This window comes from Diospyros lotus, chromosome 3, assembly GCF_014633365.1.
Source record: "Diospyros lotus cultivar Yz01 chromosome 3, ASM1463336v1, whole genome shotgun sequence".
Classification (NCBI taxonomy): domain Eukaryota; kingdom Viridiplantae; phylum Streptophyta; class Magnoliopsida; order Ericales; family Ebenaceae; genus Diospyros; species Diospyros lotus.
This window is the reverse complement of record NC_068340.1, coordinates 14,908,457-14,927,544: the sequence shown is the minus strand read 5'-3', so window position 1 is coordinate 14,927,544 and position 19,088 is coordinate 14,908,457. Positions and strand designations below refer to the sequence as shown.

Genomic DNA, 19,088 nt, shown 5'->3' with positions numbered 1-19,088 from the left:
GAGACCTAATAACTCTTTTGATTTCCATCATCCCCTTTGTTGTACCACATCACCATGTGGCCCCATTTCTTCCCAGAAAGATCCCTCTTGGTTCTATCAATCATGCAATTTCATGATATAATTTCAAGAGTAAGGAGACTTGGTTATTTTTAAATGTTATTCATTGAGATGCTATTCTAATCATGAAGCTATGTCAGGTCCTTTCCTTCCTTAATAGCATTTTTGACGATTGATGATACCTCTTCGAACTTGATTTGCATCCACTCCAAATTGAGGTACATCCTTGAGAGCAACTTTGAGTGAACATTTTATTAAAGAGAAACATAGCCAGTGAAGTATGCAATCAAAGCTTAGAGAATTGAATGTAATATGCTGATTGATTTAACTAATATGCCCGAGACAAAAGTTCAAATAATAAACATTCCTTTGATTGTCCGAAGTCCCTATGCTACTGACCATACATTTTTGCCTCACATACGAGATTTGCACTGTCAATGAATTTGTGAATGTTGAAGCATTCGTGCATTTAATTTGATTGCTAAGGGACTAGCAATGTTTAAGTTGGGGTGTGTGATTGATGTTAAAAAAATGCAATATTTGTTATGTTTTTATTACCTCCTAATCCATTTGATCGACTTAAAATCTCCAGAATTGCGTGTCGCAGCCCAAAAGAAGGAAAAGAGATGAAAGAATGACTCATACTCTCCAAAAGCATGATTGAAAGAGGAATAAAAAGTCAAGAAATAAAGGTGTCCTAATGAAAGTCAAAGCCATTCGAATGAGTCTTCAAAGGTATTCAAATATGGAGCAAAACAGAAGAGAGCTGCTCAAACATTCGAATAAATCATTCAGACATTCGAATATGCAAGATATCGGGTATGTATTCAGATAAGATTGGCCTAATTCGAATAAGAAGTAACAAAAATCAAGATCTCCAGATAAGATTGTGCATATTCGAATGAAATCCAAGTCATTCGAATGAGCCGAGCATGAGAAGAAATTCGGATGAGCACATCGTTTGGAAGCAGTGAAGACATATTCGAATAAAAGCCAAGTCATTCGAATGAGCCAAGCATGAGAAGAAATTCGGATGAGCACATCGTTTGGAAGCAGTGAAGACATATTCGAATAAAATCCAAGTCATTCGAATGAAGTTGAAGAAGAAAGGAAATCTATTTGAATGAAGGCTGAGTAATTCGAATGAGAAGCAACCCAAGGAATTCCATATTCGAATGCTTCCCGAGTCATCCGAATGCAATGAAGAAGTCAAGAGAAAAATTAGAAATTCATTCGAATGAAAGTACTATTGCATTCGAATGACCGAGAAAATCGCCGTGTAAGGAACAGTAAAGCATGAAATTCATTCGAATAGGACTAAAATTCATTCGAATGAGTCGATCAGCCAAAAGAAACTCAGTAAGCATTCGAATATCTCTACTAGTCATTCGAATGAGTAGCCGAACAAAAATTCTGACATGCGCAAATACACGCGGTGGCTCTAAGGTAAATTCAACCAACTTTTTGAACAACTTTTCAACAAATGGTCCCCACTTCCATGCGCCATAAGCTTAAAAAGGGACCAACATTCTTTGGAATCAGAGGTTGGCGAGGGCAGAAGATACTAAGAAAAACAACACAAAAAAGAGAAGATCATTGGAAAGTGGAGAGTTTTTTTCTTTTCCTTTTGTCTGTTCTCCTACTTTTGTTCTTGTCTGTATTTCTTTCTTTGCATATAGCACTTCAGTTACTCTAGTTGTTCTTGCTAATTCTGAGCTCTATATTACAAGTCCATCTTAATTTCTGCTTCAAGTTGTAGTTCGTTTCAGTAATCAATACAGCAGTAGTTTACCGAGTTCTTATCTGTTGTCTCAGTTTATTTTCTTTACGAATCGTGTATTCATCTGTAGAGATTAGTTTTAGTCGTGCACTTCCTATGAAGATGTGTGGCTAATTCGATTCTTGGGTTAAGGCAAAGATGGTGCCCAAAGCCACTGATGAGTCAATATAACAGAACTCCATATGTCAAAGTAACAAAAGCAAAAGCAGTTTGGGAAATGTTATTAACGAAAACCTCAGGCTTGGATTGGTTCGTACGCCTAACTTAGAGTCTCCATGCCATGTATGGGGGCTGCTTGACCTGGAAACGTTCTCATACCCAAGCCCCGAGCAATTATTTTGTCAAAACATTATTTATACACTGATTTATGATAGCTTCTTACCTTAGAGTCTCCATGTCAAGTATGGAGGTTGCTTGAGCAAAGAGTTATCATCATCTCAGTAGTACATTTAATGGTTGAAAACCCAAGCTATTTGAGCTGCTAGTTACATCACAGAAAGCTATATGGTGAATCAGTTGGGTTTGGCACCAGATTTGTCTTGACTCAAGATCTCTCCATTTCCAGATTACAGTTATATCACATTTAGTTTTATCTCATTTTATTATTCCATTAATCAAAAGAACTGGCGTGGTTATCTCCTTCCATGAGTAATCTCCCTGTGAGTCGACCCGGTCTTGCCCGAAAAAATTACATATAAATTTTCTGCTACAATCACACTCGTGCACTGGCGAGTTTAAACGCCTCATCCTATCTGTGAACATAATTAGTTGCTAAATCAGCTGAATTAGTGAAAGAAAAATACAAAAAGTGATAAATGCAGGGTGAGCGACGCAGCAAATTTTGGCGCCGTTGCCGGGGAGATTAAGGTAAGCCAAATAATCATCCCTAGTCCTTTTTCTTTTACTTCTGTTCTTTAATTTCTCTTCTCTGTCAGTTTGGTCTGGTGTATGAGACTTAGATCCGGTAGAGTGGTTGAACAAGTGTTACATTCAGAAAGTACTCCATCTGATTTTGAGTTTTCATTACCACACTCATTTATGGCTCAACCAAACATGTCTGAACATGGGAGTGACCATGGTGATCCTGAACCTGTTGATCAGGAATTGATTAGACCTCTTAGAGAGTACCTTCACCCTCCAAGACAGACAACACCCTCGTGTATCATCCTTCCCATAAATCACCATAGGTTCAATTTCAAACCTGGCACAATCCAATTGTTGCCCACATTCCATGGTATGGATTCTGAAAATCCATATACTCATATGAAGGAATTCGAGGAAGTATGTAGCACTTGCATGGACCATACAGTAAATGAGAATGTTGTAAGGTTAAAACTTTTCCCATTCTCACTGAAAGATAAGGCAAAAATGTGGTTAGGCACTCTCCTACCTAGATCTATAGGAACTTGGAGAGAAATGCAAGCAACTTTTTTGAAAAAATATTTTCCTGCCAACAGAACCGCTACTCTTCAAAGACAAATCATGAACTTCGCCTGTAAATCAAGTGAAAATTTTGCCCAAGCGTGGGAAAGATTCAAAGATCTTCTCCACACTTGTCCGCACCATGCCTTTGAGCAATGGCGAGTGGTCAGTTTCTTTTATGACTCACTCACGCCCCAATTAAAAATGTTGGTTTCTACAATGTGTAATGGAGAATTCTATGAGAAAACTCTAGAAGAAGTGTTTCACTTCTTTGACACATTGGCTGAAAATACAAGAAATTGGGAAGCTGGCCCAACATCTTCATTTGATCTAAGGGAAAATCCACAACCAAGAGGTAGATACCAGTTGAGTGAGAATGATGATCTAAATGCAAGACTAACTGCCTTAACAAAAAAGGTTGAAAATATGGAGCCCAAAAAGGTACAATCTGTTAAACAAGTGGAAGTGAAATGTGCTGTGTGTGAAACAATGGATCATGCAACTGAAGAATGCCCTACTCTACCTGCTTTCAAGGAGGTATTGTATAGGCAGACTAATAACAATAATTCACACAATTTTGAGGGAAGACAGAATCAAAATCAAAGTGGAACCTATTACGGGAACAATCAAAACTACAACTCATACCATCCCAATATTCTAGGGGCCGAGCTATTTGAGCTGCTAGTTACATCGCAGAAAGCTATATGGTGAATCAGTTGGGTTTGGCACCAGATTTGTCTTGACTCAAGATCTCTCCATTTCCAGATTACAGTTATATCACATTTAGTTTTATCTCATTTTATTATTCCGTTAATCAAAAGAACTGGCGTGGTTATCTCCTTCCATGAGTAATCTCCCTGTGAGTCGACCCGGTCTTGCCCGGAAAAATTACATATAAATTTTCTGCTACAATCACACTCGTGCACTGGCGAGTCTAAACGCCTCATCCTATCTGTGAACATAATTAGTTGCTAAATCAGCTGAATTAGTGAAAGAAAAATACAAAAAGTGATAAATGCAGGGTGAGCGACGTAGCAATAGGGGGCCAGGCCGGGCCAAAGAATTTGGGCCCACGGCCCAGCCCGTTTAAGGCCCCAGCCCGGCCCAGCTCGTGGCCTACTGGGCTCGGCCCGTTGGGACCTTATGTTATTCTCAATAGTCCTTGCTCATTTATTTGTTTAATTATGTTATTTTTTTATTAATTATTGATATTGAATGCTAAAAAATTTACATTTCGCAATATACATAAATAATAAACATTTTTTTTTTATGTGCATTATTTTTCATATCAATTCACAAGAAAGTTTGCAAGGTACATAGAATTTTGAAATATAAAATGATGAAATAATATTTAAAACTTAAGATAGAAAATTGTTTAAAAAGAAAAAAAAATTGATTTTTATATATGCATTATTTTGATATTTATATATGTATTATTGTTTTTTTAAATATATTTTTTTTAAAAAAGGGTTGGCCTCGGTGGGCCTGGCTTACCAGGGCTTGTGGGCCAGGCCCACCGAGCCCGGCCCGCTAGGCCTTGTGGGCTAAGGCCCATGAGCCCGCTAGGCCCATGGGCTAACTGGGCCCGGCCCCCCTACAATGGGGCCGTGGGTCGGGCCGGGCCGGGCCGGGCCCTACCCACAGCAAAAAGAGTCGGACTGGGCCTGGCCCTTTTAGTAAACGGGTTAGCCCGACCCGTTTAAAAAGCCCGTGGGCTGACTCGAACTAAACCGAGCCGGGCTGGGCCGGCCCTTTTGACATCTTTAGGAAAAAGTGGGAGAAAATTTGAGAAAATTATAAGAAATTAAGAAAAATAGAATATTGATATTCTTGAATAAATATGATGGGTAGGGTATGTTGAGGTTTCGAATTGATTATGTTAGAAGCCTGACACGAGAATCAAGATTCTAAGATATGTTTTAGGTAAATCGTCCGACCCTAAACCCGATTTTATGTAAATGGTTTTATCTTGTTGTCATGCCTTATGTGAATATGTCATGTAGATTGCATTTACATGCTATGATGAAATGTGGTCATGTACACAATAACATTATTGGTCATGCATTACATGAGGTTTGAGATTAGGAATTGGCACCACTGCTCTACTAAGGGTGCCCCTATACACCTCGACTTGATAAGGAGGTTGTAAAATGGAGAGTAGTAATTGGGTGCAGTCGACTCAAACTAGAGGAAAGATGACATTTTTCATATTGCATCTATGCATGAAATATGAATTTTATACCTTTACTTAGATGATTTATCATCTAACATGGGCTTTGCCCCTAGAATATTCAAACATTTCAGATGGAGATTATAGCATTCAAACATTCCAGATGGAGATTGTAGCATAAACAATGATGAATGAGGCATGAAATGACACTTAGCAAAGTGCATGATGTATTTTATTGTATGTTATATAGCATATGTATTTAGGTTTTGTTACTTTGAATTCTGAACATTTTGAGGAATGATGATGTATAACCTTATTTATGGTTAATATTAAAGTTAGGTTCGATTCTTAGCTTCAGCATTTGATGTTTATGATAATTCTCATTCGAGATAGATGAATGAAAATTTTGGAATGAATATAAGGAATGATATTGTTTAGCAATTAGTTTGAAAGAAAAATTTATTATCCCATAATTATTCTAAGTTATAACACGTCTAGAAAACGGAGTGTTACATTTTCTCCCTAGCTCACATTGGAAACTAGATACACTCTTAGTTACAACGGGTTTTAGGAAAACCACCACCAAGGTTTTCTCCCTAACTTACCTTTGAAACTAGATAGACTCCTAGTTTTTTAACAGTTCTAGAAAATCAATACAATCCACAATAAATTTAAATGATTACAAATATTTTTCCATAATTGCACACAAATGAATAAGCAATTAATTAAGCACATAATCCTTATATATGTAAATATCCCCCAAATATTTACGATTATATATTCAACACCACCTAGACATGTGGCTGATGATACCCCTAAAGGCTGTGCTTTTGAATATGGCTAACTGGTCAATGATGGCCAATGACATTCAACCCCTAAAGGCTGTGCTTTTGAATAGGGCTGACTAGTCGATGATGGCCCAATACTATGATTTTATCTTATCTTATTTTGTCACCTGATGATACCTCTCATTTAAGAATAATGTTATTTAGAGATGAATAACATTAACGTGACAATCTATTTAAAAATATTTAATTAATATTATATATTTATTTAAAAATAGAAAAAATAAAATTTATTGAACTGTCTTTTTATCTTCTTCAATTAAATATTTTCATATAAATTATCACATCACCACGATTTATATTTATCTATCAGATATGAATAGCATATTACTTCGGTTAAATGAATTTAAGACTCAAAATGGCCACCCGAATTAACTACTAAGTACTGAGCAATTCTAAAAATTTCAACATGGATAGCAAGGGTCATTTAATGCCCACCCTTCTAAGTGTTAGGTTATCGATAATGACGATGATGAGTGGATGTGAGTCGTTGATGTCAAAGGATTAAAGGGCTTGGATTGGATGCCTCATGCCTGGCTATTGGCTATTGTAATGTAAACCCATTTTTGACCCACTTCTCCTATTGGTCTTGATTTCCTTCCTTCTTGGGTTCTTCTATATTCAATTGAAATTTTACTAAAACATAATAGTAAGATTCATGATTGATAACAATGTCATCAATTATATGATACTTTCAAAAGCATCATATGACTAAAAACACCATCATCGGTCATAATTCCAGACATTACTATTTCCTAAAGCTTCATTTAATTGCAAACTCATTATTTCTTTTTTAAGGGTAAACATTATTTAAGCTTTCTTATAAACACATGTACAGTATCTCCAAATTATATTATTTTTACACCCAATATGTCACATCAAATTACCCCCAAAAACCCCTAATCTTTTTTTAATAGAAGAAAGGTCAATAACACTCCAATTTTCAAATAAGGTAACATTACAGTGTCAATTTTAAAAATATTTATTTAAACACTTAAATTCATCATTCGTAATAACAATCTACACTAAAGTTTTACAAATTCGTGTCATAATGTAAAAAAGATATCAAAAAGATAACATAAATTAAATATTTAAATCATTATACATTCAACACCACCTGTGAAATTATGCGTGGTTGACGTGAGTGAGAGATGAATTAGGTGGCATATGTCCAAGATCTGAGGAGGCAACTTGCTCATTAATGGTGGATGAAGGGTTGGATGGGTTATGATTGACGGCAACAAAGGACAGACAACGACGAGTATAAGGCCTAGACAATTGACAATGTGAGATTGACCGACAACAAGAGAGGGAGCGATGGTCATCAGTGACTGACAGATGCGATGAAGGCAAATCTTGACTGAAAACAAAACAAAGGTGACTAACGAGGAAAGAAACGGTCAACAACGAGGGCAGTGAAGTGGTAGATGGCGATTGTGAGGAGGAAACGATTGGCAAAGAGGCGAATGACGAAGGCAGCTGCTATGATAATCAAATAAGATGAATGGTCGTCTAGATATGGCTAAAAAAGATGAACAGATGTAATGACAACGACAATAGCGTCTTCGTCAGTAGCTAATGGCGATGGAGTCGACGGCAGCTGGCACGATCGATGACAATGACTACCAGGTTCAATCCATTGAGTACCGAGTTTAATTGCCCAATTAAGTAATTAATCCAATTATGATTGCATTCTAGTTTTGATTGATTTTTTTCACACAAAAACATATATATATATATATAACAACCATTTTTCTATTTAATATATATATTATATTAATATTTTTTTAATAATTATTTATAATTTATCAATATCTAATGATAAAATTTTATCAGTTGGACGAAATTGAAACCCTAATTAATGAAACCTATGATCCTCTTCTTTGTCGCACATAGTTTTTTTATCGCCATCGTTTTCCACTTGCGCCTCCATTGTCTGTTGCCTCCTCCATTGCCGGTGTCCACCTCTATTAGTGTGTACTATGTGTATGTATGTATAATTTATTTACAACTTTAAGGACAATATTGATCTCCTCTTAAATTAAGAGAATTAAAAGACATAAATAATTAAACAGGGAGAATTAAGGGGGGGGGGTCACTAAATTGTCTAGCTGGACAGTCTGAAAATTTGATGTCGTGTTGTGTGCCCAACGGATATGTATTAATTTACTCATGCATGATACGAAAATTCGGTAGCATCTCACGTTGTTCTCCAGTTGCATAGGAATATGTTTTGATTCATGCGATTGACTCAAATTGAGTGTAACTCGTATGAATTGGCACATAATCCTTATTGTGCATCTAGAGAATTGCGTTTAGATGTTGCGAAAATTTCGTACCGTGAGTAAATGCGTCTGCTAGTGGTCATATGACGACTCATTTTCTGATGGGATAGATCCCAACCTTTAAATTTTAAGGAGTTATAAGGAGTGGTTCAGTGGAAAAAGATTAAAAAAACTTAAATAAAAAAAATTATTGTAATTATCCTTGTATATATATGGCTAAGGGGTTATTATATATATTAGCCACAGGGATTGAGAGTTTTGATGTGCGCTAAGAATTGATGCGAATCTATTACAGATTATGGGCATACGTGAGTAACGAGCATGGATGTATAGCAAAGTGGCACCTAATTGTCGAGGGATAACAAATGAGTTCATATGTGGAGTTGAGAGTTTCATACATTACGTATGTGTCCGGCCACAGTTCACGTGGGATGATGAGACCTTAAGGTGTCTGTGTGTTAAGTGTCGATGTAAAAAATTTCTAAATGTGGATAATGTGAAGTTGCATCTTTATCAAAAGCGATTCATGGCCCATTACTATTACTGGACATGCCATGGGAAAGAGGAGCCTCCCATGGAATCCCAAGTCCGAACGAAGACTGGTGCATATAATAAAGCACAAGGGGTTTACGAGGATAATCCAAATGCATATGATGCAATGGTGATGGATGGTGCAGGTCTTTCTGTTAGAGGCCATACATTGGAGAACGAAGAAGAAGAAGAAGAACCCAATGTAGATGCGCAAGACTTTTATGAAATGTTGTATAATGCAAGAACACCTACTTATGATGGTTGCACTACTCACACCGAACTTTCTACAGCAGTGAGCATGCTTAGCATTAAGGTTGATTTCAACTTACCTAAGCAATGTTGTAATGTTTGGGTGCAACTAATAAATGACTTGATGCCCGAAGGCAACCAGATGCCCAAGGACTTTTACAAGATAAAGAAAATGGTTTCTAAGTTGGGCATTGGGTTCCAACAAATCGATTGCTGTGTTAATATGTGTATGTTTTATTTTAAGGATGATACTAATGCAACCGAATGCAATTTTTGTCATGCCCCACGATATACAAGCCGCAAGGTAGGATCTGGGAGGCAAAATGATGCTCTAATTAAACGGATGTGGTATTTACTTATAACACCTAGGCTCTAGAGGCTTTACGTGTCGACAACAACAGCTGGGGAGATGAGTGGCACTATGAAAACCCACAGGAGCCAGGTGTGTTGTCCCACCCATCTGATGGAGAAGCATGGAAGCCCTGTCTATATACATATAGACATCACAAAACAAATTGAGAACTGCTTAAATAGTAGAAAACCTTTCTCAGGTGTCGACAACAATATTTGGTTCAGCAGAAAACTTGTCTCTTATACATTGAACTTCTTTAATAGCTTTTATTTTTCTTCTTCAATCAGTAATCAGTGTATAGGCTTTAGGGCATGCTTGGTAATATTAACAAGCAAGTCCGTGATCTAAAGAAATAGAAATTTGATATTAAGGACATCAAACAGAACAATCATAAAATTAAGCAAATTAATCTAAAGGGGCTGTTTACAAAAGTAACTTTTCAAAAGGGGGAGAGAAAGTCAAAACCAAAATCTGCATGTGTCCCCAATGCCTAAGACTCTTTGCTTTGTGAGGGTTGGGAGAAGGTCAAAACTAAAATACTTCAACCAATCTAGTATCCTATATCACCACTTATCTATACCTTTTCTTACATGTATACTGTTAAGATTGTCTTGAATCCAAATTTCAATTACTCAATCCAAACTAAGAGACTTGGATATAGGATTGCAATATAACCCAAAACTCAACGAGATTTGGATTTTTTTGACCTATCTTTTTCTCTTTTATAAATAGAGCCCAAATCTAAATGTCTAATTTGTGTCAAGGCATTAAGTGTGAATATTATAGAATCTTAAAAAGAAAATAAGTTCAAGTGTTCAAGTATATTAGGCTTTTCAAATTAAGAGAGAATGTGAGTTTATCTCTTTTTGTAACGTGTTATTCACAAAAAAGAAAAGAAAAGAAAAGAATTATTCCTCGTTCACTCATGGACCTCATTATCGAACCACATTAAATCTGCATGTCTGTGACTTTGATCTTGCGTGGACATTACATAATTTAATTTTGTATTTGACTTATTCCCTAACAAGGTGATATGAGAGCGATACATAATATATAACGTCATTAACTCCATTCATCTCCACATTTGTTCTGACCTTACTGGTCAGAAACAATATCATCAATGGTGTAATGCATGGTTTAAGGTTCAAAATTTTTTTTCAATGCCAATCCAGAATCTCAAACCCCGTCTTAACCATACACAACTGATGGGCCCGTTTGGTACCCATTTAATTTTCAATAATTTGTTTTCGTTTTCATTATTTTGAAAACAAAAATAATGTTTATAGATTGTTTTTGCTTTCAAAAATTTCAAAAACTTTTGGGGAAAACAACGAATACAAGACAAAGGTATTTTCACATTTTTCATTTCATTTTCTTCCTCCCACCTCTAATGACACAAGGCAAGAAATGTAGGAGAGGAGTAAAATATACAAAAATTTAAAAACAAATTAGAGTTATTAAACAACATGTTAAGTTCCATTTCTTTTCTTAATGAAACAAATAGGTAGGAAAATCTTCATGCCTAGTGTTAATAATATGCTCAATCAAGTTAGAGAATTATTCAAGAAATATGCATATTGCCATGCTCACCAAACCACAACTAAAGAACCTGCTTGGGGGATTTATTCCCTACTCAACACTTCACTTTTTAAGAAATAACTTTTCCAACATAGATCTCGAGAATACTGTTAGCATATAAATAAATTAAGTAACTTGTTTATAACTTTCTTTAAGTTGTTGAAAAACTAAACCTTGAAGGTCATTGATCTTGATTCTAGATGAAGTGCATTTTAATTGGTTTTTTGGAAAATAGCAGTTTATAGGATTGGCATTTAGATTTTTGTTGATGGGCATTCTTGGAATCTGGTATTTAAGGTTTGATAACATCCAGAATAGCTTTATTATTCATTACACGTGTTTACAACAAAAAAAATCAATAATTTGGTAGTTTACATTTGCAAATTGTAGGAGTTTGGATTAGGACAAATTAATTTAGCTTTTAATTTTTTTTTGCTTTGCTTTTTATATTGACATTATAGAAAAACTGGTCTTGGGAGAGTGAATTGGAAAATCAAATAAGGATAAATTTTGAAAAGGCGGCCTCTAATCATTTGATAGACCTTTTGTTCCGTGTGAGGAGGGACTTAACAAAAAAACCATCTTGGATGTGTACTGTTGTATTTGAATCACTCAAGGAGTATTGGAATACTCCAAAATTTAAGAACAAATTAGAAAAAGGCCAAGAAAAATTGGGCCTCAGATGTCAGAGGTAGTAAGCATACTTGTGGTTTCATCCCCATGTCTGAGCATAAGAAAAGACTGGTAATATTTGATATTTTTTGTTATTTTCATTTTATTTAATTACATTTTAAAAGTAAGTATGGTTGCATGAACACTTTATTTTTCCCCTTGCAGTCTAATCTATTTGGTCACCCACCTACACATGTTGAGTTATTCATTGCGATGCACCAAAGAAAAGATCATTCGAGATTTGTTGATAGTAGATCCGAGAAAACTTATGTAAATATACAACAATACTTGTGTCTTATTATATTCTATTACGCTTAACTGACCTTTTGATAGCACAACTTATCCCATGTATATATATGCTTGCAGGCTGACTTCCAGACGCGAAAACATGATGCATCATCACAATCATCGGCAGTTGACCTTTTGAAGATAGTGACGCTGCTGGACAGCCCTCGCAGCCAGCTTTTGATGAGACATCATTATGGTTGGAGGTTGTAAGCGGGAAAAAGAAGGGTCAGGTGTTTGGGATGGGGTCAAAAGCACATGTCATCCATGGTTCCTATCATGTGTTGTCACCATCGCCGCCGCCATCGCCTCCACAGTCGTCGTCGATCTCACTAGCATACCAAATTCAACAAGCTATTAGCGCAGCTATGGAACCATTTCACCATCATTTGTCAACCATAAAAGGAAGATTACATGACCCTTCTTTATCGCTGCCGCTCTCAAATCCTTTAGATCATTAAGAGGATCTGTCATTGCCATGGATAGATATTACATTGTATTATTTTTATTATTCATGGACGATGCGTCTTATTAATATTGTATGGATTTCTTGTATGAATTTAATATTATATGGATTTAATATTGTGTATATTAGGTTTATATATTTATGCATGATTTATATTGTGGTAGGAATATTAATTATTTTTTTAATTAAATTTATATTTGAGACGGATTTTGAGATGAAAAAAATCCATCTCTAAATTACATTGAATTAGTCTCAGAATCCGTTTCTAAATCTGTTACAGGTATTTCCCGTTCTACTCCTTATGGGTTGGGTTCGACCCAATAGGTCGGCCCAATCGCATGAAGCCTAGTAGACCCTGAACTGAGTTTGTCGAAGCAAGCTCACACGTTGCTAAAGCCCTAGCTCAGATTGCCGGACCAAGTGGGCTTTACACGAGTGAGTTCCCAGCAACTCGTGCAGCTCGCTAACTTAACCAATTAGCTCGCATAACAAAAGGGTCAAATGCTAGAGAATGTTAATGGGCTAGAAGCCGTCCTAGCTAGGCTAACCTGGTCCCATCCTCTCGGCCCATGTCGGTCCCATCCTGGCCCCTGGCAACAACATCATTACAGCCACTTATGGATTTTCGCACGCCCATCTTAGATCCCATTCTCATTAATGACGAATTCCATTCACATTAATGAGGGTCCCGTTGGCACCTTGCCACTGCATGGACGCCTCCGCGGGCGCCGACGTTGGCTATTATGTCTTATCACCTACAGACGTACAACACATGCATAAGGACATCTCCTCCTCCCATATATCAACCAGCTCTTTACAGAGCCATGGTAAGCTTTTTCCTACCAACTTACTGGTACTCTGCATTTTCCTTACTCGCTTACTTACTTGAGCATCAAAGTATTTGTAGGGGCAGACCAGCCGGTGGAGCAAAAAACCGAACCAGATAACCCCTTTCTTTTCCTCCCTCTTGGATCCATTACACTAGTGCGAGCTGACAAATCACGATCGACCAATTCTGAATGTCGACAAAATAGAGATGGAAAAAATCTGTCTCAAAATCCATCTCAAACATAGATGAAAAAAACCCGTCTCTAAATTCGTCTCAAAAATCATCTGTAAATCCGTCTCAAATTTAGCGACGGAGGTTTTTGCGACGACCAAAATCAATCTCAAAATCCGCCTCTAAATCCATATCAAATTGACTGTTTTCTTATAGTATAAGCACAAATATACAAGCCAATGAAATATAAATAATTAAATTAGTGACATCGGTTAGAGAAATTTGGATTTGTTGTAGAAAACTTGAAATGCTTTTTTTCTCTTGGCTTGTGGATCTTCCATGGATGTACAACGAAGCGCTAAGAGCCTAGGATTGCTTAGATTTTTACTTTAGAGTGTTTGGGAGCTTGCGAGTGATTTGGATATATAATATGTGCAATTCTTGATCTCTAAAACAAGTTTGAGGCTATTTATAGGTGTCTGAAAAATACTGTAGTGATCACTGTAGCAATGGTCAGATTATTGTAGCAATGGTCAAATATTTTTATATAAAATTTTTATACTTTTTAAAATTACTTAAAAAGTAATTTTAATAGAAAATAATATTTTTGGTAATACATATACTATGAAAAATATTTTATAAGTCAATAAAAAATAATTAAGTACTACAATTAATATATTTAAAAATATTCTTTTTGTCAATTATCAAAACACTATAATTTGTATATTGAAAATACTATCTTTGTTAATAATGAAAACTGAATTAATATAAGCAACTTGGGTCAACAAGCTAGAAGAGTTCCAAGTAGGAAATCACAGCAGATTCCACTACTAAAGCCGAGTATGTGGCAGCATACCATGTTGCTAAAGAAGCTATTTGAATCCAGAAGTTTCTTTTGAAGGTTAGTGTGGTTCCATCTGTCGAGTTGGAAATCCCATTGTATTGTGATAATACTGGGTAGCTTATTCAGGCTAAGGAACCCTGATCTCATCAAAAGTCCAAACACATTGAACGTCAGTTTCACTTGATTCGAGAGATTACGACATGTAGGGACGTGCAGTTGCAGAAAGTAGATTCAACGGATAATATTGTTGACCCACTCACCAAGGCTATGATTTAGTTACAACTAGACCAACATCTTGAGAAGATGGGACTCTAATATCTATTAATGGTGAAGAACTAGATGTACATGTGATCTAAATTAACATTAGTGTAAGTGGGAGAGTGTTAGTGTTGTATGCCCTAATACTAGATTTGGATGACATTTAGCGGGCGTGTAACTGGTCACATTTATTGTATCTTTGTATATATTTGTGAAAGGCAAGTTTCTTCATTCATGAGCTCTCTCGTTTAACACATGAATGAGTTCCTAGATATTCTGTTTAAGAATCTTATTCTCAAGATGTTAAGACTGTGTGACAGGATTATCTGGTAACAGGATGTCTTAAACTATTTCTAGTCCTTAAATTCTTTGGATGGGCACTCCGATTAGTCAAGTATGGACTAGCATAGAGGTTACTACATCATTCAGTATGAGACAATGATAGGAGGGTGGTGTGTCACATGCCACGTGACATAAGATGTCACTAGTAGACTTGCGAGTGGTTGTTGAGGAACAACCAGCCGAATGTAAAGGTAGATAAACCACATGGCATGGTGGATAATGGTCTTGTCATCAGGTGTTGGGGATAAGATCCATCACCCTCGTTAATAGTTGATGGGTGAACGTCCTGTATAATCTACTATTAGTGTGACAGGACAGTCTCTAGTAAAGGCAGATTGAATATTAGGAAAAAAGTTTCCTGAGGTGTCATCTAGTCACATTTACAAACTCGAATACATAGTTACTGAGTTTGAGTTTATCACTTCATGGCTCTCGCTTAGTCAGGACCTTAGGTGATTGAAGGATTATAGCATACGGTAATCTTCAGCCATAATAGATTCACTTGAAGTGAAATTTCACAGCCACTTATATTGTCTTGAACCGCAGCTAGGCGCTATTTAGGAACTCTCGGATCGTCATTGGGATATGAAGAGATTCCTATGACATGTTAAGGGGTTGGCTGGTACTGAAAGGGGTTTCGATGTTATCTGATTACTAACATGTAGTGAATTTAAAAAGTCACACACCATATAGTATCGTGTTTGGTAACCACATCTTATGCCCGGAGCGTCTCAGGAGATCACTAGTCAAATGTTGACCATGAAGCTAGAAAAGTTGACTCTTTCCTGGTGAAAGTCAACTCTCAAGGGTGGCAAAAGTCAACTCTTGATCACTCAACTGCCATTCCAATTGGGTGCTACGTGGCTGGCAGACTAAAGGGGGGTGTGGGTGAGGCGGTGACTATTTTGGGGAGGAAATAAATTGAAGAAGCGGAGACTTTTACTGTTTGCACGTCTTCTGCTTTTGTCTTCTTCTTTTGCTTCATTTGTTAATCTGTCACTGTAAAATTAATACACGTGAAGTTCACGCGAGGAAAATTTGAGATGTAGGTATAGATGATACGACAAACTCTGTGTCTAATTTGGGAAGGAAAAACTAGAATAGTATTAGACAACATACTAGATGTAGACTGACTAGAACCACTATATCGTGAGATAAATTGATCTTAGTACAAAAATTATTTCTATATCTATTTATATCACCTGTTTCTCCTAGTGGATGCTCCAGGTGAAAAATATTTCCACATGAAAGAAAACAACACAACAACTAATAATATTAAGTTTGAAACTTAGGTTTTTTTGACTTGACCTCTTAACTTTATTGAAAGAGTCAAAAATAAAAGTTTAAAGGGTGTCGGTGCTGTAATTAATTTTGAAAAGTTGTTTAAGTAGTAATTAGAGTGTTGGAATCAAATAGTCAAAGTTAAGAAAATGTATGAAAAATTTACCCTACCCTAGTCATTGTAGTCAATATTAATTAATGACGGGGTATTAACTTAACGTGTGATATCTTATGGTTATTAGTTACAATTCTAACAAGTAATAATTTACAATTAATATAACTGGAGAGGCAATTAATTGTTTGTGTTGAGACACACACACACATAACTATTCTTCTTTAATAAGAAATCAAGCAAGCATTAATTGCTCCTGTCCTCCTCCCGTGAGATGGATTATGAAAGAAGAAGATGAAGAAGAAAAAAGTACACTTACTTATATAATTATTATTCCATATTATTAATTATTACAGGAATGGCTTCAAACTTATTGATCGATGAGACACACACACACACATATATATATATATATATATATAACATTTTGACACACACACACACACATAGAGATACTTTGCTACAAATAGTTTTAAATTAATTATTAGTAAAGCTTAATTTTAATTTTGTCACGATCTTACGTCATCATGCCCCGCTCTGTAGAAAAGATCTGGCAATTCTGCCATCAGCTCCATTGGGGTAAAACCCGCCGGCGACATGCTCGTCTCCATCGCCGTATACTATTCTGAGTATTTCCTCGGGGCTTCTGGCATACGACAGAGACTCCCTGTCGCCGGCGAGAACATTGCCCCTGATCTTCCCCTCCGCCCCCTGAAAAGCCGCCACCACGAGCCCTTCGTCCTTCACTCCCATCATCCCCAACTTGTTCCTCAGCTCCGATATCCTGTTGGTGAACTCCGCCACCGTGAATCCGTACGGCCTCACCACCTTCGCCGCCCGGCTGTATAGCAGAGCTCGGATGACGGCGTCCTGCCCGGACTCCACTCCCAGCAGCCCCGCCACGAGCCTCTTGGCGGCCGGGCTTTGGAGGTTCGGATTTGCTCCGACATAGCCTGTGAGCCCAACGTAAGGAATCACGTAGGAGGCCAGCAGGAAGTTAACTCCGTTGGCGTAAGGATTGAATGGCGGATGCAGTGTCCGTCCCATGGCGCTGTTCATCACCTCTGCAAATGCCTCGGCGCTGAGATTGAGCAGCGGCCTTGGGAATCCCGGCACGGTCCGCTGGATGGCCCTCAAGTGGCCGACTTCCTGGTAGCCGAACTGGAGGATGACGTCGCGGGTGAAGGGGTCGAGCCTGGCCTTTCTGGCCCCATGGGGCGGCGGGCCGCCCTTGGCCAGCGACGGAGCGACCCTGTCGAGGCCCACGCCCAGAGCTCCCCATAGGAAGAACTCGGCTTCCAGGAACTCCAAATTCAAAGGGAACTCCAAGAGATCCACATCGCTGCCCGGGAGTGCTGAGAAGCGGCGAGAATGATTAGTAGAAGAAGAAGAAGACGACGACAAGGTCGACGTAGGAAGGAGGAGGAAGACGAAGAGGAAGGAGATCACTACAACAGCTGCGGTGGAAATGGAGAACGTAGACGCCATAAATGTTCTCATCTCCAGCTGGGCTGAGGATATATCTTGGTTGGTAATGAGTGGACGTGTGCGTTTTCCTTTTCTCTTTGCCGCTTAGTATTTCTCTCTCTCTCTCTCTCTCTCTCTCTCTCTCTCTCTATATATATATGTAATGTGCCCTGGTCTGGTGATCATTATCCTTAACGTAACGCATCTATATATATGAATATATAGTACAGACTCATTTAAAATACAATATCTTAAATATATATATATATATAAACCGGGCAAAATGTAAAATTTATTTTTTTCTTAATATCAAATATTGGCATTAATCAAACAAAAATTATAAGTAAAATTTATAGAGTACATTAGAGCAGAGTAAAAGTTCAATCTACCAAAACTAATCAAATTGAATGGATCCAACTTGTTAGTTTTGTTCAATTTTTTTCTTACACTGAGTAAATTCAATTAATTTTTCATAAAAAATTATATATTCAGTTTAGGTTTAATTTTTTTAATTAAAATAATCAAATTAATTGAACCAATCAAACTTTAAAATGATATTGATAATTATTTTTGTGATTTTTAATTGTGTCGATAATTCGATTGTTTTAATTTATTCAGTCTTTTGTTGATTTTATTTTTTATATATATTTGTTTAATTTATTCAATCGGTTTAATTTTTTATTTTTGTTTGAATTTTTTAATTTTTAATTTATTCGATTTTGTTAATTAATTAAATCAATTTAATTTTTTTAATCAATTTAATTTGTAGCGAACCGACAATTTACATAGTCATGGAGTCTCCCTCCCACAGAACATTTGTAATAACCTAACATATTCAATATTTTGTCGGTCGGTCTTGTGGGAGGGAGAGTCAGAGAACTTCGACAGGACAACTAAAAGGACGGGGAGCCACGTGGCAGAGGGAGAAAATGGAGGAGGCCACGTGGGGCTCAAATGCGGGGGACAACCGTCGAGTGGAATAGGATTAATACATGGGGCACCCTCCCTCCCTCTCTCCTGAAGTGAATTATTATTATTAAGACTTTGTGTTTGGTGGCGGCCGGATTGGAAGCATCAAGGAGGCTTTTTTAC

General features: G+C 37.0%; 1 protein-coding gene across 1 annotated transcript; it reads right to left on the bottom strand.

Annotated features, from left to right (window-relative positions):
• Window positions 1-16,826: 16,826 nt before the first annotated feature.
• LOC127796295 (ferritin-like catalase Nec2) lies at window positions 16,827-18,154 on the bottom strand. Its single transcript, XM_052328366.1, has one exon. The coding sequence runs from the start codon at window positions 18,027-18,029 to the stop codon at window positions 17,055-17,057; it is 975 nt and encodes a 324-aa protein (XP_052184326.1). The 5' UTR covers window positions 18,030-18,154; the 3' UTR covers window positions 16,827-17,054.
• Between the last annotated feature and the right edge of the window lie 934 nt (window positions 18,155-19,088).